A 27,850-nucleotide genomic window follows, 5' to 3' on the forward strand; every position below is an offset into this window, starting at 1 on the left:
ATACAATGATTCATGAGTTCACTATCTAATCTCCTATCTGAACTGTTCATAATTGCATATGTATGTCCTTTGTCTCTATATAAGTAGATTATATGGTGTGTTGTAGATCACAGAAGACCATATAATTGGAATAACCTTAAGAGATATAAACTGATCACAACCGAGATGACTCTAGGACGAGTCGTTGGTTTAGGCTGCAGTATAGATGGAAAGAGTTTGTCTTGACTACTTGTCTATACTGGTACGTCGTAACGTATTGATAGGATCACAGTGAGATGTATTCTTCTATCTGACATATGTGAAGGATCAAGATCTCTGTGACTTAATAAGATCTTAATACTAATAAGGTTTCAAATATATATGTTGATTCGTGTATCACTTTGATTTACTATGGGTGAGAGTTATATATTAACTTGAGTACTCTATATCTTGGGTGATAGCGGTTAACATATGATATTTCGTTATCTGTATTAGTACCCGTATCCGGTATAAGATAATGACATCCCCTTAAGGAGCTCAAAAGGTTTATTGCGTTAAACCCTGCAGGTTGATTAAGTTCAGACGCAATAATAAGGGTTGAATGGTACTACTTAAGGATTACAAAGAGATTAATTAATATAAGCTGTCAGAGCTTTGGTTAATTAATGGATGTTAGATATTTTAAATACGGAGGTCTAATAAGTCTAAATGCAAGCTCGACTCATCATCGGTAATAAAGGGATAAGTCAATATTGATTCTCTAATGGAATGAATTAATATTTATGAATTAATTGTGATTTGGGCTGATCATAAGAATTAATTCATTTGAGGGTCATCTTTATTCCTTGTATCTGATCCCTAGACTGGCCCAAAGTCTCCTGAGCCCAGTAGGAGTCGCCTACTACAGTTATTAAGGCCATAGGTCTGTGTTTTGTCTTTAAATACAGATATCTGCTCTCAGAATAAGACACACAAAAAAATAGGGTTTTAGAGAGCAGACCAATAAGGAGGCGCCAACTATAGGGGTCGAATTCTCTGGGAGTTCTCATAGTTCGTTGTCCATCCAACATAGGGAACTGAGTGGGATACAGTTCAGAAGATCTGAGCTGCAGTCAGATTTTTGCAGGAAACCAAGTTCTGGCAATCTCCGAAAAATAGCCATAACTTTCTCTACAGAACTCCGATTGAGGTGAAACAGGAGGCCACGGAAATCTCTTTCGAAGACGAAGAAGTCGTATTTCTGCAAAAAATACGATTAGAGGTCGTGTGAGGGGTTAAACTGAGCGTTGAAGTTGGCTGACATGTTCAGTGACGAATTGAGTAAGAACTAGAGTCTTTTGATTCAATCGTCAACAGCCTCTGCGTTCAATTCACAAGTACGTGATTCTAACTCCAAGGCGCCGCACTTAAATTAATAGGAGCATGCTAGGTTTAATCGATGTATGGTGAATTAAGATAATCCAAGAGACGATCCTCGGGCAAATCGAGTATTAATTAAATTTAATATTCCTTCAAATAGTTACTAGATTATTGGTGCAATTTTATTTACTACATGCATCTATCAATTGGTTATAGGCCAAAAGAAATAACATCCCTATTGTCACTTGTCACACATGTTATAACTCTCAACTCAATCTTTCCTTTCAGTGTACAAATCAAAAAATGATCAATTAATTAATTTAACAATTTGCCCGAAACCCACATGTTGGCCTTTCGCTCAAGGTTCAACCCAGAAAGTATTAGGATTTATAAAGATTTAAATTCAGTTATTCGTATGGTCGAAACCATAAAACCGCACTCCAATACCAATTGTACTTTTGGAGACAAGTTATGTGTCTATGCCATATGCCCAAATTTACTTGCGGTCAAAACAACTTAAGCAATGGCGATCAATTAATCAATTAAGTTGTCCAACCGTTTTGAATGAAACTTAATGTATCAAGAACATATCTATGTAGTTTTATCCCTAATTCGACCTCACTAGTGTTAAACATTCATGTTCAAATCGTCTTGCCCAAGTCAAACTAAATAAACTTAGCTAGATATAAATGAAATGAAATAGTTAGACAAAAGATATAAAGAATTGATTTATGATGTTGAACTTCTTTCGCATGACCCAGAAAAAAGAATAAGCATAATGGATTTCAAATAAACAAGATGCGGTTAAGAGAGTATATATTCTTAAAAAACCTTGCCAATCAAAAACTCATGATTTCCCTCGAAAAGACCTTGGAGGTTTGAGCCGATTCAGTGCTTCTTGGTTTAAAAAATGGGATTGGTTTGAATATAGTATTGAGAAAGATGTTGCATTTTGTTTTATTTACTATTTGTTCAAGAATGAAGTTGAGATTAATGTGGGGGGAGATGCATTTGTTAATGAAGGATTTAAGTCATAGAATAAACTGAAAAGATTTCTGAAATATGTTGGTGGTGTTAAAAGTGCTCATAACGTTGCTTATGAGAAATATGTAAACTTAAGAGATGGGAAAAAAAATCAATTCTTATTTCTTTTGATAATGTCACTGATGCGATTCAAAGAGAGTATGAAGTTCGATTGAAAGCTTCAATTTCTTGTTTGTGTTTTCTATTGGGACATGGGCATAGAGAAATGAATAATCCCTTAATAGGAAATTTTCTTGAACTTTTGAAATGGTTAAAGACGCATAATAAAGTTATTTTAAAGGTCACTTTTGAAAATGCTCCAGGAAATTGTCAATTGATATCTCCAATTATTTAAAAATATATTATCAATTATTGTGCTAAAGAAACAACTAAGCGAATCGTGGAGGAGCTAGATGATGGCTACTTTGCTATATTAGCCAATGAGTCTAGTGATGTGTCCCAAAAGGAACAACCAACTCTTTGTTTGCGTTATGTAGAAGGAAAAATGGGAAAGATAGTGGAACGATTTCTTGCACTTGTTCATGTTGGTGATACCACAACTTTATTTCTTAGAAGTGCAAGTATGCCCTTACTTGTTGAGTATTCATTGACTTCATGTAACATTCGAGGGCAAGGATATGATGGGGCTAGTAACATGAAGGGTGAGATAAATAGCCTCAAAACTTTGATTAGGGAAGATACTCCAAGTGCTTACTATGTCCATTGCTTTGCTCATTAACTTCAACTAACTCTTGTAGCCATTGCCAAAAAGAACAATGAGTGTGCTTGACTTTTTGATACGTTCGCAATATTAATTGTTGAATGTGATTGGTGTTTATTGTAAGAGAAGAGAAATGATTCGAAAATTTCAAGCGCAAAATGTTTCTCAAGCTTTGGAAATGGGTGAACTTGAAATAAGATCAGGATTAAATCAAAAACTTAGTTGAAAAGGCTTGGGGAAACTTGTTGGAGTTCTCATTATAAAAGTCTTTTGAATGTCATGAACATGTTTTCTAGAATTGTTAAGGTTCTTGTTGATGATTGGGAATAATGACTCTAATTCGGATGATAAGGTAAAAGCTTAAGGCATTTCGTACTCGCTAGAGTCATTTAATTTTGTCGTTTTGGTACACCTAATGACTATACTATATTTGGGTACACTAATGATTTGTGTCTTGTTTTACAAAGAAGTGATCAATACATTGTTAGTGCCATGAGACTTGTCACTTTGACTAAAGTGGTATTGCAGAAAATAAATAATGGATGAGAGGCTCACTTGAATAAGATAATCTCATTTTGCAATAATAATGAGATTGTTGTTCCAGATTTGGAGACTTGTTATATCCCTCAAGGAAGATCAAAGCAGTTTGTTCAAAAAGTTTCATATCTTCATCATTTTCGGGTTGATGTGTTTATAGAAGTAATTGAATTACTAATTTAAGAATTTGACAACCGATTTGATGAGGTTAATATGGAGTTGCTCATATGCATGACTTTCGTAAATCCTAAATATGGCTTCTCTTCTTACGATAAAGAAAAGGTATTGCAAACTTACAATTTTTTATTCCTCTAAATTTTCAAGCATTGATTTGTCAACTCTTGAATGTCAACTTGATATATTCATGGAAGATATAATAAGAGATTATGAGTTTCAAAATTTAGATGATATTAATTCTCTTTTGATGAAGCTTGTTGAAACAAAGAGACATGTGACTTATCCTTTAGTGTTTTTGCCAATTAAGTTGGTGTTGATTCTTTTGGTTGCTACTATAAGTGTGGAGAGTATTTTCTGAATTGACTTATGTCAAGGATAAGTTGCGAAATAACATGGGGAATCAAGTTTTAAATGATTGCTTGGTCACTTTAATTGAGAAAGATATGTTTCTATAAGTTTTCCATGATGAGGTTGTGAAACGCTTTGAAGAAATGAAAAATCGTCGGAAGATGAATTAGATAATTATATACTTTTTTTCTTTCTTATTTGAATAATATTTTGAAATGTACTATTTTTAATATTAGATTAAGTATCTTTACATTTATGTTTATAAGATTATTTTTTTGAATTCCTAATTTAAAATTTTTTGATCTGCCGCTGACTGGAGATGTCAATTGAAAATTAATTCTATCCATAATATAGTACTCCATCTGTCCATAAAGAGTGTGTGGTGGAGTGGATGGCACGAGTTTTAATATAAAAGTTGGATTTTAGTGTTAAAGGGTAGTATTGGGCCCACCGAAGTGTGAAAGTAAAGGGTGAGTATTTTGTAAATATTGAGTATGAATGAAGTTTAAAGTATTAAAGAGGATTCTAAAAAGAAAAACACGCAATCTTTATGGACGGACGAAAATAGTAATAAACACACAATCTTTTGGACGGAGGGAGTACAAATTTTAATATGTGGAGGAGAGGATTCTAAAGTTCTAACAATGGATGATTACATGACAATCTTCAAAGTTCAAACTAAAATATTCGTAAAAACACCATTTATCGTGTCCACGTGTCATATTCATCATTAAACTAAAATACAAATCCAACGATATTCCAATTTTCTCTCCTAAGGACGGAACTGTTGCAACACGACATGGTGTTTATATTGGGCTCGTTTGTTTGAACAAGGTTTCGTTATTATATTTATTTATTTATTAAATTAAAATATATGCAAAATATATAAATTATACTCCTTCTGTCCTCATAAAATATATCCAATTTGTCATTTTCGTCCGTTCTCATAAAATGTATCCAATATATCCAATTTGTCATTTTCGTCCGTTCTCATAAAATGTATCAAATCTATTTTTAGTAAATTTTTCGCTTACAATAAGGTGGAACCTTACTCCACTCACGACACATTCAATTACTTTATTAAAACTCGTGTCATTTACAAATTGATACTTTTTATAAGGATGGAGAAAGTAATAGAATAGTGAAAATATAATAGTTTAGCCGATATAATAAATTAATGTATATACTTATCTTTTGTATTATATAATTTATATATAATCACCCATAATAAATATCGAACCTTTATTTGAAAAAGGGTTTTATTTTTAAAAGAAATGAGATATTAGTTTATTATAGGAGTATATATTTATCACACATCACATATATAGTAAACAAACCGATGTAATACCAAAGCAATATATTCACCTAGCTCACCCCGCATGGCCTATGGGGTGCCTAATAATGATGGAACAAAGATGTCTAATAATGGATGTGGGTCACAGAAATCATCCAAAAATTAACCGATCCCCAATTCAAATCATGCCAGTCTCCAAATTGAATCTATGTATATACTACTTTCCACGTACATAAAAGTTGTAACGTAATTTTGAAGGTACAAGTTTTAATAAATTATCGAGAAATGTACATATAAAATAGCTGAGGAAATGATTCATCGTATCAAAATTGATGTGTTAAATGATTGAATTTTTTGTAAATATTAAGTGTAATTGAAGTTTAAATATAAGGGACCGTTGAATAAAGGAAAAAACTACCATTTTCGTGGATGAGGGAGTAGTTGACCTTTTGAATTTGTGTCGACCCCAAATAAATTCTGTTATTGTGTAATTTGGAATTGGAGGGCACAATAAGTAAGTTCCCCATTACTGCAATAATACAACATTATTGTTATCGAAAAACAACTGTTTTTATGTATTTGGTCACTGTTTCATGGATGGATTTTTGTGGTAATAATTGATTTATAAGATGACATGTGATATTTGGATGGCCCTCCAAACATCAAGTATTAGAGACTGTTGGGTTGCATCATCAATCACCAAATTATGTTTTGTGTACGTATTAATTAAGCTGTTGGTTTGAATTGGGATTTCTGGAATTTTCAACAATTATGGTCATAGCTACCTCCAATATTCTGTTTAAATGAACAAATGTTTATAGTGTTTGGTGGGGCCGCACGCAAGCGGGATTGAACCCAAGACCTCTCATAAAGGAGAGTCTTTTGGTGTCTCAACTTTGCCACTAGAGCAAAGCTTCCTTAGCCTTCTTCTCACTCAATTTCACTTTAATTCATGATAATAGAAAATTAATTTTCTATGTTTCCTCCATAGACAAATGGGATGGAAAAAAAAAATTGTATGATAATTTTTTTTCACCTTTTCGTATTTGTATAATAGAAAATTAATTTTCTATGTTTCTAATTTAATTTTACAATTAGAAATTAAGACTAATTATATTTAATTAAGATATATAATTATCATTAAAAAAAATAGTTTCAACTTTTAGTTAATAATTCAGGGTTCTTAGGTTTTTCTTTTTCTTTTTTCTAATAAAATCGTAATTTAATAATAATTCATTGTTAATGTAAATACTTATTTCATAATAAGGATTTTTTAAATTTTAATTCTTAGTTACTAAATATTGATTTGGGATTATTATATTATCATTAATTTTTAGGATTATTGCTGTAAAATTCATAAATCTCATGAACTATAAATTTGACCTGAAAAATCCATGAATTAAAAAATTATTCAGGATTTTCCCAAAGCAATGTTCTCCAATCAAAATATAAATGATGCGTGATTCTAAGTGTAATTTTTTTTGTATATGTGCGACTACATGTAGATAATCTCATGTCACTTGTATTTTAAATATAGATAATCCTGCGTCACTTTTCATTAAAAATTCTACTGGGAATTTAAATCTAACCCGAATAAAATGAAAATTAATTTGGGCCGAAAATTATACCCAAATATAAGAATTTCTATAAGAATATGGTTATTAACGAAATTTATACATGCCAAAATAATTTCGTAAACTTTCTGACTCTATGAACTAGCTTGAAAATGGAGGTTTAAGGTTAAGGTCAAAATTTCAAATGTAAATAAAGTTAAGCTCAATTGGCATGAATCGAAAGTACATAAACCCCATAAAAATAAATTTGCAACGAAATGAGTTGGTTTAATTAATTTGCAACACAAGAGAGATATCAAAATCATACGATAGAGGATCGTCTCACGTGTTTTTGTTACTAGCAATGGTCTAAGTGGCCCGACTAAAAATGAATCCGTAATCGAATCGTTCCTTTTCAATTTTTTTGAATTTAATTATTGTATAAATGTGAAATTCAACTATTTAATCGATTTATCTCATAGAGGTTGACTTATAAAATTGACAGCCTACTTTATAACGTGTGCCCATGCCCACCAAAATAGATATCCATGTCATAATAAAGAATTAATAGGTTTTCTTTTTCTTAAAAAAATAATGGATTAATTATAGTTTATAGTCTGAACTTTTAATTAGTTTATAACTTTAATTTTAATTTATTTTTTGTATAGCTTGAATTTTAAGAAATTATTTAATTATAATTATAATTAGGATAAATTTGGTTTAAAACCATAATAAATTTCTAAATTTTGGTTTTTCCCACAAAATTTTATTCTTGTTTCAAAATACATAATAAATCACTTTTTTTGGAATTTTCCATAGTTTGACTTTCCGGCGAATTTTTTAAATGACGTGGCGCCGAACTTGAATGATGTGACATATTTAATGGTTAAGTACCACTTTCCCCCTCAACGCTGACACCCCTATCGCGTACATCTTAACGTCAGGGTTGGCGCTGTTTACTACCTTAACGTTTCAAAACTGAAGCAAAACGCCCCCATGTTTTAACGGCCGCCCCAAGCGCAGCTCTAACGGGATCAAGCACCGTTAAAACGCAAGGGGCAATTAGATTGTCACGTCACATAATTTACATGTAATTACATTGTATTGGCACATCATTTAAATTTTTAATTGGAATCTGTCATCGTGGGAAATTCCAAAAAAAATAATTTATTATGAATTTTGAAACAAAAATGAAAGATTATGGGAAAAACCAAAATTTGAAAATTTATTATGGTTTTATAACAATTACAGTTAAAATGATGATCATTGCCACGAAATTAGAGTCTAATATATTCTACACGAAAAGATATTTTCAACGGTAGGTAGCAGATCGTCATTGGACCACCACGCGCCAAAAAATTAGTGCAACGATGCCAACTTTTGGACGCGATTCCGACGTCACCGGTGGTCCGATGACGATGGACTACCTATCGTTGGAAATTCTCATTTAATGTATAATACATTAGGATATAATTTCGTGGCAATCAGTCATTGTTTCATATGTAATTTCGATAAAGAAAAGCTAATGTCATAGTTTTGATGTGATTGTGTATGAGACTCTATTTTTTATATAGCCTGAATTTTAAAAAATTGTTTAATTATAGCCACAGTCCACTCATTCAATCTAACCTAACTCAACTTCTTAATAAAATTATCATTTCTCTCTCATCCACATACATAATCCACAACCTAATATAATTTCTACTCTTATTAGTGACACCAACCCAACCTACATATTTTTTCTTTTCATTTTATTTTTAACTATCTAGTATCTCTAATATTTATTTATTATATTTAAAAAACAAAATAAAATTTCATGTAAAATATAACTATCCAGAATTAATATAATTCTTAGTTTGTTATGCTAACCCGTAATGAATACAATTCTAATCTATTACATAACCATGCTAACCCATAGTAACTTTCGATGAAATACAGTTCTTTATTAATTAAAAATAGAACAGATACATAATAGTATAATTTACCAAAACTAAAATCACATATGAGGAAAAACTTAGAAAAAATGTGAAATTGTGAGTAAGGGAGAGATTTAGTTGTGTGTAAGAACATAGCAAAATTAAATTTTATTTACAGAGTTAAAATTCTAGAAAATGTAGATATAATTTTAATATATTTTTTATATAAAAAATGTTATTAAATTTACAAATTCCGTCCACGAAATGTTGTCCTAAAAGAGTATTTAAAGAAAATTCGATAATCCACTCAAAAGTTGACATATGGCAACTAAGAATAAAAATGAAATAGTGACCTGCAGGACGGAATAGTTACTAGGTCAAGAATAAAAATGAAATAGTTACTTGGTCAAGAATAAACATGATTTTTACATTTATTTATTTTTTTAATATTAATTTTGTCATATTCGGGTGACCCTCACGAAGGGTCACCGTTGGTGAGTCTTAGGATCCTTTGAAATAGAAATAGAGAACGGTGTAATAAGAAATGTTGTTAGAGCATCCACAGTAGGGGTGACTTGATAGCTGACCTGATAGAAGGGGAATCACATTGAATAAGGAGGCCACAGTGGGGTGACTTGATAGCTGACTTGATCTTTTTAGTTTTGATTTTTGTATTTTTCATTTAAAATTTAATTGGATAAATTTAAATAACACAATTTACTTCAAATTTAAATTGCATTGATTTGAAAATCCCAAAAATTACATAAAAAATTACATAAATCTTAAAAATTTAAAAACATATCCTAAAATAACTATTCCGGCCCTAGAGGTCCGAAACGTGCCCAAACTTGATTTTAATTATACTTACCAACCAATATTTAAAAAATTAAATGAAAAGTAATAAATTTAATGCAAAAAATCAAAAGAAAAAAAAAGCACCTGAAAAAAAAAGCTATACAGTGAAAGAAAAAATAAAAGAACAAATCAAAATTTAATGATTTAAATGAAATAAAATTAAAGTTAAACAAGTGAAGAAATCCAAAAAAAAAAGAGTGAAAAAGCCTCCATTTAATGGCATTAAATTGGAAAAATCGGAAGAAAGCAATAATAAATTAAATGTTAATACATGCGTGAATGCATGCGCTCGGATTAAATGTTATCAAGCTTCACCCGATTTATCGAGTCAACCTCGAGTCCTTAGGCGCCACAATGGGCGACACGATGAGTGGGTGACTCGATAGCTGACGATCGAGTCACTCACTATGGGTGCTCTGCCTCTTAGAATTACTTCTTCTAAGAAGGATCATGTAGAAAACAATTTATTTTGCCTCTATTCAAATAAAAAGCTGTCATAAGCATGTCGTGGGTATAATTAATTTGCAGCCGTTATCTGATGTACACAAGAAAACACTTGGTTACATTTGAAAAATTAAGTGTCGTAGGTTCGACCTACAAAACACGTAAAAGAGGTGAGTAAACATTTAGTTACTCTAATTTTATGTTTAATCACTTAATCACTTATCATTACGGTGAAACAACAAGAACAAAACTGGTTGGTCTTTATTAATCTCAACTTTGAATGAAATTAGTCGTCGCCTATATATAAGAATCTTAGTAATTAGGTTCAAGATTTCATACAGAAACATAATGTAGGCGTGTATGTTTGCATCACACTTTTAACAAATTAGACTACTGTGATATTACTATTTACTAGTGCATGCCTTCAAAGTTCAAAGTATATTTACTAGGAAATTAGAGTAACCGGTGGATACAGATACAGTACAACAAAGTCAAGCTTCAAAAATATTTAATTCTAAATTTGGTGCTTCTAAATAATTTACAACCATTAATTTAGAGATGGGCTTAGCTTATACGTTTTGCATGGGCATGTTTAGGCCAACTGCTTTAGTAAACTGATCTCACAGAAGAAATATAAGGGCTGGAACACATTTATTAATTATTTAAGATATAATCAAAGCTCAGTTAAGAAAATCTTTCATAATTGAGATCTAAGCTCAAACTCGACTTAAGAAAATCATTAAGCTTCTGCTCAGCCTGAGTTCAATTTATAGATTTAAACAACCCTATATCTTGAACTTGAAAAACAGACAAGAAGAGCAGGATAACACGAATTAAGCTTGAGCTAAGAAGAATATATTGAAAGATAAAATATTCAAGATGACTCCATGAATCTTATTTCATCAATGAACGAACCCAAAAAACCAATTTCCCCACAAATTTTGATTTCATCAGTCAGAAAATGTAGCAGTGCAAAAATGTCATTGGATCTAGAATGACACTTATCTTGGACTAGAAACTTATGGAGTGTGCCCCCTTCTTCAATAAAGCTGTGGCCTGCTGCCTTAGTGGTGTTGGAGCCTTTCATAAACTTCCTCAGCTTCGCGACTTGCTCCCATTTGCCGGCTTTCGCGTAGATGTTGGAAAGAATCACATAGTTGCCAGGATTCCATGGCTCCAACTCAAAGAGTGCCTCACCAGCTCTCTCAGCAAACTCGACGTTGCCATGGAAACTGCAAGCCCCAAGCAAAGCTCCCCATACGACTGAATCTGGCTTCATCGGCATGCCCATGATTAGTTCGTAAGCTTCCTGCACGAGTCCTGCTCGCCCTAGAAGATCCACCATGCATCCGTAGTGTTCTAGCTTTGGCGTGATGAGAAACTTTTGCTTCATTAAGCTGAAGAGCTCCCGGCCTTGCTCGACCATCCCTCCGTGAGTACACGCTAGGATCACACCCACCAACGTCACATCATCCGGGCTGAATCCCTCTCTCTGCATTACCAATCACAAACGAAGAAATGGATCAGTTTGATCAAATTTGGTGGGATACAAGTAGGGTTAATCATGTTTTTTATCGCCAACTTTCGGCGTTTCAGAAACCCTCAACTCAACAAAATAATGAGTCACTTCATTGGATTCTTAGGTGGATCTTTTTTCCATTGGGGAATTTCTTTGAAAAATACTAAAAGTTGAGACACAACACATGATTATATGCAATACAAATTTTTTTATGGATGAACAAGTAATTTTAAACATCGCAAAACAGTGAACTCGAACATGAGACGGTATCGGACATTAACCACACTACTACTATATACGCAACACTAATTTGCTTCTTTGTTCGAGCAATAAATCAATCAATCTTGATTGCTCAAACAAAGTCATATTGAAAAGCTCACCAGCATTCGGTTAAACAGGTCGAGAGCTCCGTGACATCTTCCATGGACAGCTAAACCCATGATCATACTATTCCAAGAACACAAGTTTCTACCACCACCAATCTCATCAAACAACTGCATTGCCTTCTCAATCACACCACACCTCGCGTACAGCTCCAGCACCGCATTACAGACAAAGGCGTTCCGGAAATAGCCATTGGCACGAGCATAAGCCTCGATCCTCTGCCCCACCTCCAACGCGCCAAGATTAGCACAAGCCGGAAGAACACTAGCTATAGTGACGTGATTAGGCCTAACTCTCCCCTCCCTCTCCATCTCCAAATACATCTCCAAAGCCTCCCTATATCTCCCATTCTGCGAATACCCCGATATCAAAGCAGTCCAAGAAATCACATTCCTTGACGGCATACCCAAGAAGCAGCGCAACGCCTCATCCAAATCCCCTCTTCTTGCATAACCCGAGATCAAAGAATTCCAAGTGGGCACATCTTTGCCATCCATCTCATCAAACACCTTTCTCGCCAAGTGCAGCAAGCCCATCTTGGCATACATGTCAACCAATGCGGTTAAGGCATAGACGTCGTGATCAAGCCCGAATTTTAGGAAATGGGCGTGGGCCATTTGGCCGTGGGGACGACTAGAGAGCTTCGCGCACGCGACGAAGAGGAGGGTGAAGGAGTGCGGACTGGGAAGCAAACATCGATGGAGGAGTTGGGAGTAGAGAGAGAGGCACTGAGAATGCGGGCCGTGGGAAGAATGTGCTTGGATGAGTTTGTTGTAGAGGGAAAGAGTTGGGTTGGGAATACTGTCGAGCACCTTGTGTGCATAGCTTATGTTGGGGATTTCTAATAGTTTGGTGATCAGATCTTTGGCGAAATCTGTGCCGATTCTCAGTGAATGAGCGTGGAATTGTTTGAGTTGGTTCATGCGAGGGATTGACTTCTATAATCTGTAGGTGTTCTTGAATTTGAAAACGATTGAGCGCCAAGGCCAAGCTTTTTGAGTCGTTGGCCAGCCTGCATTTAGTGTTTAATTAAAAAGATTAGCTATTAACCTTTTCTCCGAAAAGAAAAGACGATTTGCTCTTTTAACTTTGGTGGAGCTTTGTGTTTAATTAATTGAAAAGAGTTAATAGGTGAATCTATAAATTCTTATTTAGTGAAAAATAAAATAATATCCATGAGGATTAAAGAAATGGAATAACTAGCATTTTTTGATTTAATGTACAAAAAATCAAATAATTACGACTCAACATTGCCCCAATTATGAATTTTCTCATTACTTGTCTCATTATTACCAGTCAGCATTGTGCTATAAATTCCTTGAGAATATCGAACTCAGACAAAACCATAATCTAGCATACTAGAGTAGTAGCAGTTGAAAAAAGTGGATCATATCTCAGAAATTTAACCAGAAGAGAAACAAATCGAAATGAAAAGAAAACCTCACCTTCTGCTCAAGTAAGTATGAAGTATCTCCTGCAATGTCTCTATCAAATTCTGTCTCCTCTTCCTGACCCAAAGCCTCAAGAGTAAAAGAGAACTTACAAATGATGCATTTTCGAATGAGATGTGAATTTTGGGGAAAAGGAAACTTTTCCAGGCTTGCAAATGGGTTCGGTTCTTTACTAGATTCACGTACACTCTAATTTAGGGTTGTAAATTAATCGAATATTTTTGTTCGATTCGAGATTCGATTCGAAATTGCCCTAATCGTATTCGAATAATTTCGATTCGTATTCGATAACAAATATTCGATTCGATTCGATTAGTATTTAAATATGTATATGAAATTATGATATTCGATTCGATATTCGTAAATATTCGATTCGATATTTAAAAATTATATATATATATGCTACATACCTTATGTGAGCACCTTATATAAGCACCACTCACGTTTAGGCCTCGTTAGCATTATCTTTTTTGTTTTAGACATTTATTTTTATTCTAATACTTCATAAATTGTTATTAGGATAATTAATTTTATAAATAACATAAAAATCAAAGTCTGATTTGTTCATAATCCTTTTAACTTCAAATAATTAATAAAAGAACAAATTAGACTTTGAACAATCCATTACATCTTAACCTCACGAAAATTTTAAGTCTTTTTTAATTCTAAAACTTAATTACTTTTTTCTTCTGACCCATTACTAATGGGCCATTAGTCCACTACCAATTTCCGGCCACTAAAAAGAAATTAAATATTAAAAAATAAGAATCAAAGCATTCATTCGAATCATTCCTTCTTTTTAGGTTAACGTTTTTTCTTTTCTTTTTTCACTCCTCTCTGCCCTAATTTCTTTCTATCGCCGCCACGCCACAATCGTTGCCCCACCACTGGCCTACTCGCGCCTACTCCCACCTCTCATCTCTCTCTGCTTCTAACCTTGGTCACCGACTCTTCGAAGCCTGCAATCGCCAAGCTCCTCGCACTTCTCTGTCATTGTAAAAATAATTCCATAAATTTTCTTTTTGTTCTTTCTTGTTCTTATAATTCATATGGTAGTTAATAGTTATGGTGAAATAAAAATAAATTGTCTGTGTATTGTGAAATATATTGTCTTTTACATTTTAATTCTTTATTTGTTTTTACTAATTAATCGTTCGCATTTTGCAATTGTCTGCTTTGTTTAATTATGTTGCTTTTATGTTGAGGCATTTACGAGCAGTGAGATGTGGCGAACTGGCAATTAAACTGATTACTCAGCCTGAAGAAAGCCAAATTTAGCTGCACTTTTTTAGAAGTTGCCTATCTTCGAAATTGCTCTCTTGTTAGGAGGAAGAAGAACATTTTCGTGTTATTTTGACGAATTTATTATTTTGAGGAAGATTGCATTGTTGATTCAGACAGTGGAATCATTATTTTGATGTATGTTTATTGGATGCTTGGCATTTGTTGTGTGTTTATTATGTAAAAATATTGGATATATACCTATATTATTTTGAATATAATATATTTTTTCCTTCAGAATTTTGAATCGAATAGTTTTGAATCGAATTGAATATTCGTAAAAAAATTATTTGAAGTAATTTTAAAAAACGAATCGAATACTCGAATCAAATCAAATTATTCAAAATACATATCGAATCGTATTTGGTATTCGAAATCGAATCGAATACCGAATCGAATATTAGAAAAATTTCACGAATACGAATCGAATATGGTGATATTCGTTTCGATTCGATTCGATTACAACCCTACTCTAATCTAATTCACATTTTAGTTAAAAAAAAAAAGGAACAGGACAACAGCGCCTCGGCCGCGACCCACCGGGGCAGAAGCGCGGGCTGACGGCGACGAAAGGGCGAGAGAGATAAAGAGCGAGAGAGAGAGAATACAGAGATGTTCTGTACCGGCGCGAAGAGTGGCCCAGGTGGGGTTAAGGCACGGCAACGACGGTGATGTCCGCTGGACGGACGAGAATCGAGAGGGAGATTGAGAATCTTAGAGGAAATTAGGGTTTACATATCTATATAGAAATTAGGGATTTTGAGATTAGGGCAGAGTGGTAAGGAAGAGACAAAGAGGGATAGGATCAGCGACGTTCGTCATGCCCATGGCTCCTGAATCGAGATCAGAGAAACTCCACTTCTCCACCAGCCTCCAATTCTCAAGCTGCTAATACAGATGTTGGAGGCGTTGAAGAAGTCACCATTGAAGCCGGCGTCATCTGCACGTTGGTGCAACTGCCGGAATCAAGCAGATCTAAGTGCGAGAAGATCATCCACCGACACAATATCCTCCCATCGTCCTTGGTGAAATTTGAGGGAGCAATTTGGGGCATGGGGTGATTTGGGGCATGAGGGCAACGGCGGCGACGGGTAGGGGAATGGGAAATTAGGGTTTGGGGATGAGGGTAGGGGGAAGACGATAGGGGTAAGGTTTTTTTTATAAATATTTTCCATGTGTCATTTCCGGCGGACATCGTGTCATTTTCGGCCGTCTTTGTGTCAATTTCCTACGTCTACGCCGGAAAAAAATTATTTACAGACAAATTTGAGAAGAAAATGAAAGGTTATGGATTGTGTGGTAGATTTTTAAAAATATGTGCAATTTCCAAATCCGGGAATACGTTGTGGATTTATAGGCAATTTGCCCTAGATCAAAGATAAAGATGTAGTTTTTGAAAGTAAAACTGATATTATATGAAAAGAAGTTAAAAGAGTTGTGTTGTGTATATAATTATGATAATATTAGTGTCTATTTGTAGAAAATAAAAAATACTGAGTACTATAATATACATTAACTATGACAGTTTTTATGTAACGAAGCCTCTTTATTGAAGCGTGTCATATTGAATTTTTGTTCCGTGTATGTTTAAAAGTGGTTTTTCCAAGAAGGGATGGAACCTTTCGAACCATGTCTCTCGGGGAAGCGCTCTTGAAGCTACCTTCTCCTCGAGGTATGGTTTGAGTCCTGGTGCGGAACTCCGTTAGAAAAGAAAGAAGTGAGTTCTCTCTTTATTTATGATAATAATAATTGGGGTGACGCTCTCTATTCCTTCCCCATCCAAAATTAATTGTTACAGATTGATTATGTGTTCCATAGACTGGTTTGTTTAGGAGCACTCTAAGGGCTTGTTTGATTTTATTGTTAAGGCTTGTTTATAGCCTGTGTTATTCTTAAACTAGCGTTTGAAATTTAAGACTTGTTTCAGCAGAAGCCCGTCATTAACGTTGGGCCCGGCCTCAAAATCACTGTTCCACCATGTATGTGGATGAGAGGGTATGCGTGAGTTTATTTATTAGAGTGGCTACAGTAACTAATTCTAAAAATTCATTTCCCCAAATTACCCACCTTCAATTGACGAAAATTCAAATTCCTTTTTAGCTGAGCGCTCATTCGTTGTCATATACAAAGAAAATCGTCAGAGTCGAAGTGTTCCAACGACGACGTTGACGACAGAGGGAATCGTCGACTTAGCCGGTAAAAACTGCTGCGTATTTCATAGCCTGTGAAACCTGCTGCGTGTTCGTGTTTTTATTTTGAAAATTGTCGTTGGAAATGCGAACAAATTCGTGCTCATTCCTGCGAATGGGTGAAGATCAATTTACCCATCCCAATAAGGTCCTTACCCTTTTTCGCAAGTATTGATTGAAGCTGTGGAGTGACCTCTGTTTTGTGGGCTTCTCTTCTGGTTAGAATCCTAGGTACTTTTGCCAAAAAATGGGTAAGCCTCATCTTCTATACATTCTATAATTTCTTGATTTCACTGTAAATTATATGAGAATTAAGTGTGAATTATTTGTTCAACTACTATTGAGTTTGTTGCTTGCTTCCTTTCGTTTTCATGTGTGTATTCCCAAATTGTGGTGCAATTCCATATGTGTTGCAGTCATCATTTTGGTGGGCATATTAGCGTCTAATGTTTATTCATTTGTTCAAAATAGATAATTAACGGAACTTAAGGAAGAAGAATGCATATGTCTGCTTGGCCGTTCAAGAAATAATATTTGAGCAGATGATAATGTTTGCCATTGTAGTTAATTTCCTCGAGGAGTCCAAAAAAAGAAAACGTAGACGTCGAACCCTATTAGAACCATATGGCATAGTTAACAGAATCCCTGACCAAATACACCATTTGAATAGGCTTACAAGGGTTAGTGATATGGACTGCGTACTAAACCTTCGAATGGATCGGAATACATTTGGCCGATTGTGCCATTTGTTGAGGGTTGTAGGGGGGCTTAACGATAGTCGATTTGTTAGCGTAGAAGAACAAGTTGCAATGTTCCTCTCTGTGCTCTCACATCACAAAAAAAATAGAGTGGTCAAATTTGACTTCTTGCGGTCCGGCCAAACTGTTTCGCATTACGTACATGTTGTGTTAAGGGCAATCCTAAGCTTGCATGTTATTTTGATGGTTAAACCGACCCCAGTGGCTGATGATTCAACAGATGCAAGATGGAAGTGGTTTAAGGTATATTACTATTTCAGCTCGTTGATTTAAAATGTCCCTTGTCTGCTCAATGCTAACGCACCCCTATTATGTTCCCCGTTCTTATAGGGTTGTCTAGGTACTTTAGATGGAACATATGTGAATGTGATGGTTTCGCATACTGACAAACCACGCTATAGAACGCGAAAGGGGCAGATTTCAACTAATGTCCTTGGAGTGTGTGATCATCATATGAAGTTTGTGTATGTTTTGCCGGGATGGGAGGGTTCGGCTGTCGATTCTAGGATCCTACGCAATGCAGTTAGTCGGGTCAATAGCTTGAAAGTTCCTAAGGGTATGTACTAGTACATTGAAAAGAATATCTCATTGGATTTTGTTGTGGCGTGCATAATTTATCCTATTCTGGACTGACCAGTACGTGGTGTTCTAATGATGTAGGTTCATATTACTTGTGCGATAACGGTTACGCCAACTCTGAAGGCTTCTTAACACCATATAAAGGTGTAAGGTATCATCTAAAGGAATGGGGTCCTAACACTGCTTGTCCACAGAATAAAGAGGAACTGTTTAATCTTCGACACACTAAGGCACGTAATGTCATCGAAAGGGCATTTGGGGTAATGAAGATGCGGTGGGAGATCTTACGTGGTAACACATATTACCCTATTAAGATTCAGATAAGGCTCATAATGGCTTGTTTTGTGATAAATAACTTCATTAGATCCCAAATGGTTGTTGACCCAATTGAACAAGCATTTGATAGCTTACCGATTGATAATGAGACTGACGAGGCTGAACACGATCATCATGTTGGCGTCGTTGAACCTAGCGCTTAATGGACAGCACATAGGGATGCCATTGCTCAGAGCATGTGGCAGCAATACATCGTACAAAACTAAGGTTTGATGTGAACGTATTTTGCTGTATATAATATTACAGCTGTTGATTCTACTGTTAGCTTACATTTTCAATGATATTTTGTGTGTTTTGCTGAACTGAAATGTGTTTCAAATATATTTGACTGTGAATGTGTTGCACTAATAACTGCATATGTTTGTATTTGATAGCTGATATGGATCCATATGGCCAAGGTTGGTGTCCCTCCCCTGATTGTAGCTGTGGGCGCGGGAGAATGTTATTACTATGTGCCGGCCACAAAGCCCGTAACGCAGATCGATATTACTACAAGTGTCCCGCCTTTGAGAACCACCTATATGGTTTTTTTTGGTACGATGAATTTCAGCTGCAAGTATGTGGTCATATGTTATCCAATCTGCCTCAAAGGAACATGCACAATCAAGCATCACAAATGGAGCAATCTGCGACTTCAGCCAGTAGTCGGTACATGGAACCCATTGTCGAAGCCATGACTGGTATAGCAGCTCCGTCTACTGTCATTGAAAGGCCAAATCACATTACAACCATGGTTATCTGTGTTTTTCTATTTGGACTGTTTGTTGGGAAGTTTGTTTGAGACATTATACTTCATAGTAGCTAGTTAATTATGTTTTCATTTTGTCCATGGCCATGTGGATCCTTTTTGTAATTTCATTTAACTGATATGCTGCAGACTTCGCATCACCTTGGGATTTTATGTAATGTTTCCTCTAATATATGTGCTTGGTCTATTATCAAGTGTTTTTCTTTAATTTCTTGGTGCATTTTTGTCTAGATATAGTTGTAATGAATATGTGTGTATTGTTTTGGTAATAAGAATACAGCATAGAAGATGCCGGAAACAACTTGGTGTCGCGAGACCAACGTACTCACATCCACCGATGTTGTTTGGGAGCGTGTTTTTGAGGTAAGAAGTTTCGAATCTGATTTCCTAAAATTCGATAAGAAAGATTGTTCTCATCACGTGTATTTCTTCATTTCCTTGAAAGAAAAATGTCATGACGAAGGCTTATTACCACCAAGGGGAACCGGAGTACTATAAGATGTGCGCGGTGTTTGGCCTAGAAGACATCAAGCACGAGCCGGTGAAGGAAATTATCGACATAAGTGACACGATGTACGTGCAGCAACTCTCTTCCGATGAGGAGGTCACCTCCCCGCTGGGCATTGGTCATGATGCGAATTCTGTGAATGTGCCGGCGCTCCCCCGCCGATCACACTTGTACGTTGAATGGCCTCCTTGCACTTCTCGCGCTGGGTTTCCTCCGCCTAACGCATTCCCGCGTAAGCCACGCGATCCCATAACCAGCCCAAGTGCCACCGAGGAGAGTTCAGGTGCCATGTGGAGCCCGAAGGAGTAGCTGTAACAAGGATTCAAGCACTTTTTTTGCTATATATCATAGACGGCCTGAAATGTTCGAACGTTTGCCGTAGATATCGTGCTATTTATCTATGGTATTTTGTCGTGTTTATAAGTAGATGATGTGTATATTCAGTAGCTTTTGGACGAACAAGTAAGTACTTAAGATCTTTTCATGCTATTAAAAATGAAGTAACATTTGTCCTGTTCTAAAGTTGTTCTATCGTCTCCGATTGCATCCTTATATAATCAAAAACTATAAAACAAGAACATTCTATATATGGGCTAGCCGATGTATCATGATCACTGAATACCATTAAAAAACCACAGGCTCACATAACAACAAGATGATTCAACATAGTACTATATTATATACGGCATGTTCAGCTTACAACTAGAAGGAACAAACAAAAGTTTGTGCTACTAGATTCTACACACCAAAAAGATATATGGACAATCACCAACATACTAGCTACTAGCCTACTAACATTATATATATGCATCACCTAGACGACATGATAAAGACATCACCCATCGCCCTTATATACAAAATAGAATAGCACAAAAACAGGGGTACTTGGCGCAGCGCTCACTTGCTCTTCCCTTGCAAGATGCGCAGCGCGTATGCTATGCGAGCTTCAGGAGACAAGCCAATGAATATCTCCAAGCGCTCAACCTTGTAAGCAATGAGCTCGGTAATGTCGAATATCTCGTCAAGAGATAGACCTGGGATGAGACTGACTTGATCAAACACTATCTTTCTTGCCTCCCCAATATCAAATTCGTATCCGACACGTTGATTCAATTCCACCAGCCTCTGATTAGTGGTCCTACTGATCTCGCCTAGGAATTCATACACGCCCCTTGACTCATCCATATGCTTACGTTTCTTCGTGCCCTTGGTTGATGTCCCTCCACTCCTCTTGCATTGGCTAGCACTCTCCTCGGAAACATCATTTTCCGTGATGTCCTCAAGGTTAACATGATACTCCTCATCATGCATATTCAGAGGTTCGATATCGCAGCGATACATGTTCGTAACAGCATCCATCAGATCCTCGGCGTTATCCCCCGTTGCGCGATCTTTACCGAACACCTCCTTTCATGCCTCAAACAGAGGCCATGATTTGTACCTCATTCCCTTCGCATTCTGGTCTTTCTGCACATATATCAACACTAAGATACAATTTTACATCAATAAACAGAGGTAGTAAAAGTATAAACGATAACCTTCAAGACTAGCTCATATTGTTCGTTGGTAAGATCCACCATGTGATTCCCATGCACATTGAACCCAGCCCCGCTGATACCCATCATCAATGAAAGACTGTTGTAGTTTTTCTTCCAGGCGCATATCTTAGAATTGATGTGTGGATTGCCTTTCAAGTCCGTTCCCAGGAAAGCTCTCCTCATCGATTCCTCTAGCTTGTTCAGATAACCCCCCCTGAAGCCATTATCAGACTTCCAGCCATTAGCGACCAACTCCTTGAGCGAGCTAATGAGAGTCTCCTCCTCTTTCAAGCTCCAACTGCGACGAGTCTTGTCTGCTTTGTTTCCACAGGTACGGCTTGCCTCATTGCTCTCTATTATACAAAGAAACGAGAACAACATTCAAATAACCCAAAAAAGCAAGCTCAATTCAAAGATATGCAACATTCTGGAATTTCACAATGACTAATAGATTTCACAATTTAAATAACAAAATAACAACGAATTTGCTGGCAAGTATCCATATTTCATGTAAGCTACGGAATATTATATTCACATGGCTGCGTGTTGTTATATTTAAAAGAATGAGATAAACATAAAATGTTGAACCCTAGGCGATTAACAAGGAGTAAATAACGAACCTTGTTGTGCCATTTTTGGCCAGAGTTCTGCGTTTCTTCAAGCACCTGCGATTTTCTCATACAAATATGAGCAGAGGATTGATGATGAATGCCAATCGTCGCCTGTGATTGTGTATTATATAGAACCCAAGCTTTGTTTCCCTCCTAAAACCACGCAGATGGCGTGAGATAAGTAAGGACACAAATGGAATTAGGTAAAAAATTAGAGGTTATTAACGTCATTTCACCTGCCTTTACATGGGCTGACCATGTGTTTTCAAATGCGCCGATACAGTATGCTGAATCTTGTCAAAGATTTCAAACGCCATAATTAAGAAAGCTTAACAGGCCATCTGGGCTTATTATTTACTTGGGTTAGACAAATGGGCTTAACCTATAAGCAAAATCAAACACAGCCTAAGTGTGAGATCTATTTTCAATTAATGAGGGTGTGACATGTGTCACAAGTTTGATCCTTATTTTTAATGATTCGGGGTTTTACCCCACCATAGATGATCTGCCCCTTGCAACTTTTTTTTTCCTGATTAACCGATGTGGATGCTATTTCGGCGTTACTAGCAAAGATCTACATGGTCCAACTATAAATGACACCGTAATAGATTCGTTTTTTTTTTTTTTTTTGAATTTAATTTTGTACAAATGCGAAATTCAACTATTTATCTCATAGAGGTTTACTTATAAAATTGGCAGCCCTGCTTTATAATGTGTGCCCATGCCCACCAAAATAGATATCCGTGTGAATATAATAAGGAATTTCAAACACCACTGAATGCATACAGTCAAACAAATATGTGTCAGGGCTTATGACATACTTCTAGGTAGGAAGGTCTAGGTTTTTTGTCTTGAATTTCAAAGTGCAATATATAGCCTATCCATATTCATCGACTTCTTTCATGCTTGTCAATGAGATTCCTTCAATCAACAATCCAATATACAAAATGCCAATAACTGTTTGTATAATCTAGTCGCAATTTGGTAGTCTAATCATTGCCATTTCGTTCTATAATTTTCTTTAAAAGTTTTCTCTTCACATCAATTTGATCATCTTTTCAAACCTTATTATGTGGTAGACTCCATCCCACATGTCAATTTTGTATTTCTGCTCTCTATTATTGCATCCCTTTATTAATTTCTTTCAAGCTTAAGTCAAATGGTTTTCAATATCTTGCTTTTTCTTATTTCTTTCTTCCCCATCTCGAATATTTCTTCAAACATCAATGTTCATATCAAATTCCTTTCTTTTTATTAGTACAATAGATGTTACACGTGATTGAGTTTACTAAATTTAATAACTACTCATTATTGCTCAAATCCACCTCATGGCAGCAATTTTTTCAAAGCAGGGTAAATTATGAATACTAACTAGCATTTGCACCCCTCGCAAGTCGCAACACAAGAAAATTGTTTTTATATTTATTTTAAATTAATACCAACTCAATTATCATATTTATAATTAATTTGAATTGAATATATTTAAGCTGAATATTGGAAAAATACAAAAAATAAATAAGAATTCATAATAATAAAAAAATTATATTATGAAAAAGTAAAATAAAAATAAAAAAGAATTCTAAAATATATTTATTCAAGAGAAGATGAGAGAGGAGAGATAATTATTTTGAAAAAAAATTAATCTTTAAATAAATATAATTTTTACATTTTAAATCAAATATTTACATAAAATATATAAAATTAAAGCTCTTATTGTGATCTTTAATTTGATATGTATATTAAATATTTTATAATTAATCAAATTTCACAATTTTAGAAAGAAATAAAACTAAAAATTAAAGATAAAGAAAATATATATATATATATATATATATATATATATATATATATATAATTTACAAATAAACTTTTAATTTTAATATATTATAGATTATAGATTATAGATTATAGATAGATGTTTGTTTGGTAGCCTAAAAAATGTGATATTTAACTCTCAGATTCAAGATTTGTTTGTTTGGAAAATTTGGAATCGATTCTTCGACTTTACAGACATTTTGGCACATTCGATAAATATTTTCTCCCATTTCTTAAAACGAAGGATTAAAGTATACTTAGATTTAGTTTTTAACTAATACAAAGTAGTATTTCTTTTTGAGTCAATATATGAAAGTAGCCATTTTCTTTTAGTAAATTTAAAATTTACTCATTCAAATAAAAACTATATAAAAAATTTATTCACTTTTTGTGTTAAATGACTAAATTGTCCCTAATACTTTACAGACATTTTGGCACATTCAATAAATATTTTCTCCCATTTCTTAAAACGAAGGATTAATTGTTTGTAAATGTACAAAGTATACTTAGAATTAATTTTTAACTAATACAGTAATACGGAGTATTTTTATTTGAGCCAATATATGAAAGTAGTCATTTTCTTTTAGTAAACTTAAAATTTACCCATTCAAATGAAAACTTAAAAATTTATCCACTTTTTGTGTTAAATGATTAAACTGCCCCTAAAATTAAAATTAAAAAAAAAATACTCACACCTCATTTCTATCACACTCCTCTCTCTCTCTATCACACTCATCTCTCTCTCTCTCTCCTCTCTCGACCACCCACCCCCAAGCCGAAAAAAAACAAAAAAAACGGAAAAAATTCTCTTACTCCCCCTGCCCACCCCCGACCACCCACCCCCAGTAAAAAAAAATCTTTTACACCCCCTCTGCCCACCCCCCGACCACCCACCCCCAAGTCAAATTTTTATTTTTATTTTTTTCTATTACTCCCGCACTGCCCCCCTCCCCCCAAGCCAATTTTTATTATTATTATTATTATTATTATTATTATTATTATTATTATTATTATTATTATTATTATTATTATTATTATTATTATTACTTTCCCACCCCTATGAATTTATTAATGTTTTTGAATTCACAATTAGATCTATGAATTCATAATTTAATGTTCTTGAATTCACAAGCAGATCTATGAATTCACAACTTAAATTTTCTTGAATTCACAACCAAATTTATAAATTCACAACTTAATGTTTTTGAATTCACGACCACATCTATGAATTCACAATTTAATATTATTGAATTCACAATCAGATCTATGAATTCACAACTAAAGCTAAAATTCACAATCAGCTCGATGAATTCACAACTGAATCGTTAGTGTTGGTTGTGAATTCGAATTTTAAAGCTTGAAACTAGTTGTTTCACAACCAGTTTGATGAATTCACGACTGAATTGCTAGTGTTAGTTGTGAATTCGAGTTTTAAATCTCGAATTCACAACCAACTCTATTGCTAGTTGTGAATTCAAGTAGTCGTGAATTTGAGTTTTAATGCTTGAATTCACGACTAACAATATTCGTAATTGTGAATTTATGTTTTAAAGCTTGAATTCACGACTAATAATATTTCTAGTTGTGAATTCACAACTAATGTTTTTAGTTGTGAATTCAAACTTTGAAACTCAAATGCACAATTAATTACTTGAATTCACAACCAAAATAAATTTTGGTTGTGAATTCACAACCAAAAAATTCTGGTTGTGAATTTCATTGGGTTGTGAAATGCGCAAATTTTTTAAAGGGTGGTGTTTAAAGGGGTAAAATGGTAAGTGTGGATATTTTTTTTAAAGTTTTTATCTCAGTGGGTAATTTTTAAGTTTACTAAAAGAAATAGGCTATTTTCAAAATCGACTCTTTCTTTTTTGGAATTAATACATAAACATTTAATATTTTGAAATTTTCCCTGAATTAAAATGTGGATGCCGGAATTTTCTTCGTGGCATTTCAGCTGATAATTAAAACTTTGCATTTCACATAACATAATATGCTTTCTGAACCCTATTACTTACAACATAACATGAAATACGAAGAAAACGACGTTATTTTTGTGTTATATAAAAAACACATCATTTTACTTATCAGTTAAAATACCACGTAATACAATTTTATCGTCCATGTAAGGTTAATTATTACCGAAGTTTCTCATTGAGTCAAAATCCAAAATGTTGAAAGTTCATATATTAATTGACCAGAAAACTAATGTTGATTAAAAATCAATATTTAGGTATGCATTTATGAATAATTAACCCTAAAATTAAATAATGGGCCGAAGTATTATAAATATTTCTATTAAATTTAACCATAAAATCGATATTCTTAGAAACCAACTTTCCAATTTCAAAACATCTAATTGTTCAAAATTCCAATGGACACACCAGCCTCTGAATATGAGGAGAGTAGAAAATGTAGATATGTAGGCAGGTCGGTGGCGCGTGAGGCTAATTCACCCTTTTCCAAACTCCAAAACCAAAATGAAATAATCGAAGAAAGCCCAGTAGTTGCAGGCCCACTTCTTAGAAATACCATCCACTATATATCATTCACCTCAAACTTTTTTTTTTTTTTGAAACGAAAACCAATATCTTATTAATTCCATCAATCGCTATAATGTTTAGAAACCAATATGGAAAATCTGACCTATAGATCATAACAATCCGAGAACTAATAGTAAAATTAGCTAAACTAGAATGTAATAAAAGGCATAAAACGAAATCAAGTGATAGGAAAGTTGAACCTCGCAACTCTTTGCTTTTCTTGAATTCAATAATTTCAAAAGAGATTAAGAGCGTGTTTTCGGTCATTTAAGCTAGTTTTGCTTGATTTTTATCACATTGAAAGAGTGGAATTGAAGAAATTCTACTCTTGATGATAAAAATACTCAATCATGCAAAGTAAATGCCCCTAAAAATAGAAGGATAGTCACTCGTTGGAGTGAAAAGAAATAATTAAAAATGGTGAAATTTTCTTTTGTAAAAAGAAAGTACTTAAAGGGGAGTTTTTTTTTATTATTATTCTTTTTCTTATCATAAATTTACAACCAAAGAAATATACTCCCAAAAAAATTTGACTCAACCACCGCATTCTACATCATTTGTTTTGCATTTGCATTTACACAAGCAAACTAAAATAGTATTTTATGTGTTCTTCATAGAGAAATGGTCATTATTTGATCCCCAAATTTCCATCAGTGCGAAGATTAACTAAATTATGAAAAATTATGAATTCGAATTTCGCCGAATTTTTTTAAATTGAGATATTCTTTATACACCTATCGAAAATTCAGCATTATAAAATTATGGTGTTCGAAATCATTCAACACTTTCTACATAAAGATATTCTATGAATACTCACAAACTTATAGAAGACGATCACAACCGTGCAAATTTACATTCATCAGGGCCTAAAAATAGCATCCAATTTAAGCGGCCCAATTTATAAGTTTTCTTTTTTTTGTTACAGATTTGGTCCATGTTCTATTAAAAAGTTCAATTTGAGCAAATAGGTCATTGTCATTTAGTTTTGGGATACTTGATTTCGATGAGTTGCATTTATGCATATTTATTTAGTTTGACATCCCTCAATGTTTGTAAGTTTAATATGCTTAAGTTGTGGGTTACATTTGTGTTTTACTAGGTGATTTGTGAAGATTTATGAAAAAGAAGGCAAAATATGATGAGTGTTAGTTGAGGTTTGAAGATGGAAATTGAAGCCCAAGTCTTGTAGGTGTATAAGGAACCAAAGCAGAAGGAAGTAGTAAATAAGGTGTGTGCTGAAGCCCTAATATTTTATAAATTAAATTAAGTTGGTGGACCTTCAATTATTATCCAAAGCCCTAATATTTCACTTAAATAGTTTAATTATTGGTTTAGATATTAGAAGGAATTAAAGAAGTCCTAAGGAAGGAGGAAACTTGCCAAG

General features: G+C 34.2%; 3 protein-coding genes and 1 long non-coding RNA gene across 7 annotated transcripts in view; 1 reads left to right on the top strand and 3 right to left on the bottom strand.

Moving 5' to 3' along the window:
• LOC131016333 (uncharacterized) overlaps positions 1-27,850 on the bottom strand; it is a 609,307-nt gene that overhangs the window by 274,713 nt on the left and 306,744 nt on the right. The gene's annotated exons all lie outside the window — the stretch shown is intronic.
• On the bottom strand, positions 11,046-13,727 carry LOC131016317 (pentatricopeptide repeat-containing protein At5g08510). 2 transcript variants are annotated; one of them, XM_057945000.1, is made up of 3 exons: positions 13,555-13,727; positions 12,106-13,121; positions 11,046-11,698 (listed from the first exon to the last, which is right to left on the bottom strand). In XM_057945000.1, the coding sequence occupies exons 2-3, from the start codon at positions 13,030-13,032 to the stop codon at positions 11,081-11,083; spliced, it is 1,545 nt and encodes a 514-aa protein (XP_057800983.1). In that variant the 5' UTR covers positions 13,033-13,121; positions 13,555-13,727; the 3' UTR covers positions 11,046-11,080. The 2 variants fall into 2 exon arrangements, with proteins under 2 accessions (XP_057800983.1, XP_057800982.1); XM_057944999.1 differs by lacking the exon at positions 13,555-13,727 and having other exon boundaries at positions 12,106-13,384.
• On the top strand, positions 14,340-15,078 carry LOC131016343 (uncharacterized). Of its 2 annotated transcripts, none has more exons than XR_009098922.1 (2): positions 14,340-14,555; positions 14,766-15,078. It is a non-coding gene; the product is annotated as an uncharacterized LOC131016343 (long non-coding RNA). The 2 variants fall into 2 exon arrangements; XR_009098923.1 differs by having other exon boundaries at positions 14,780-15,078.
• LOC131016339 (uncharacterized) lies at positions 20,650-22,257 on the bottom strand. Of its 2 annotated transcripts, none has more exons than XM_057945031.1 (3): positions 22,118-22,257; positions 21,498-21,850; positions 20,650-21,426 (listed from the first exon to the last, which is right to left on the bottom strand). In XM_057945031.1, the coding sequence occupies exon 3, from the start codon at positions 21,316-21,318 to the stop codon at positions 20,857-20,859; it is 462 nt and encodes a 153-aa protein (XP_057801014.1). In that variant the 5' UTR covers positions 21,319-21,426; positions 21,498-21,850; positions 22,118-22,257; the 3' UTR covers positions 20,650-20,856. Both variants share the same exon structure in this region, with proteins under 2 accessions (XP_057801014.1, XP_057801016.1).

The sequence above is a fragment of the Salvia miltiorrhiza genome, chromosome 3, assembly GCF_028751815.1.
Source record: "Salvia miltiorrhiza cultivar Shanhuang (shh) chromosome 3, IMPLAD_Smil_shh, whole genome shotgun sequence".
Lineage (NCBI taxonomy): Eukaryota > Viridiplantae > Streptophyta > Magnoliopsida > Lamiales > Lamiaceae > Salvia > Salvia miltiorrhiza.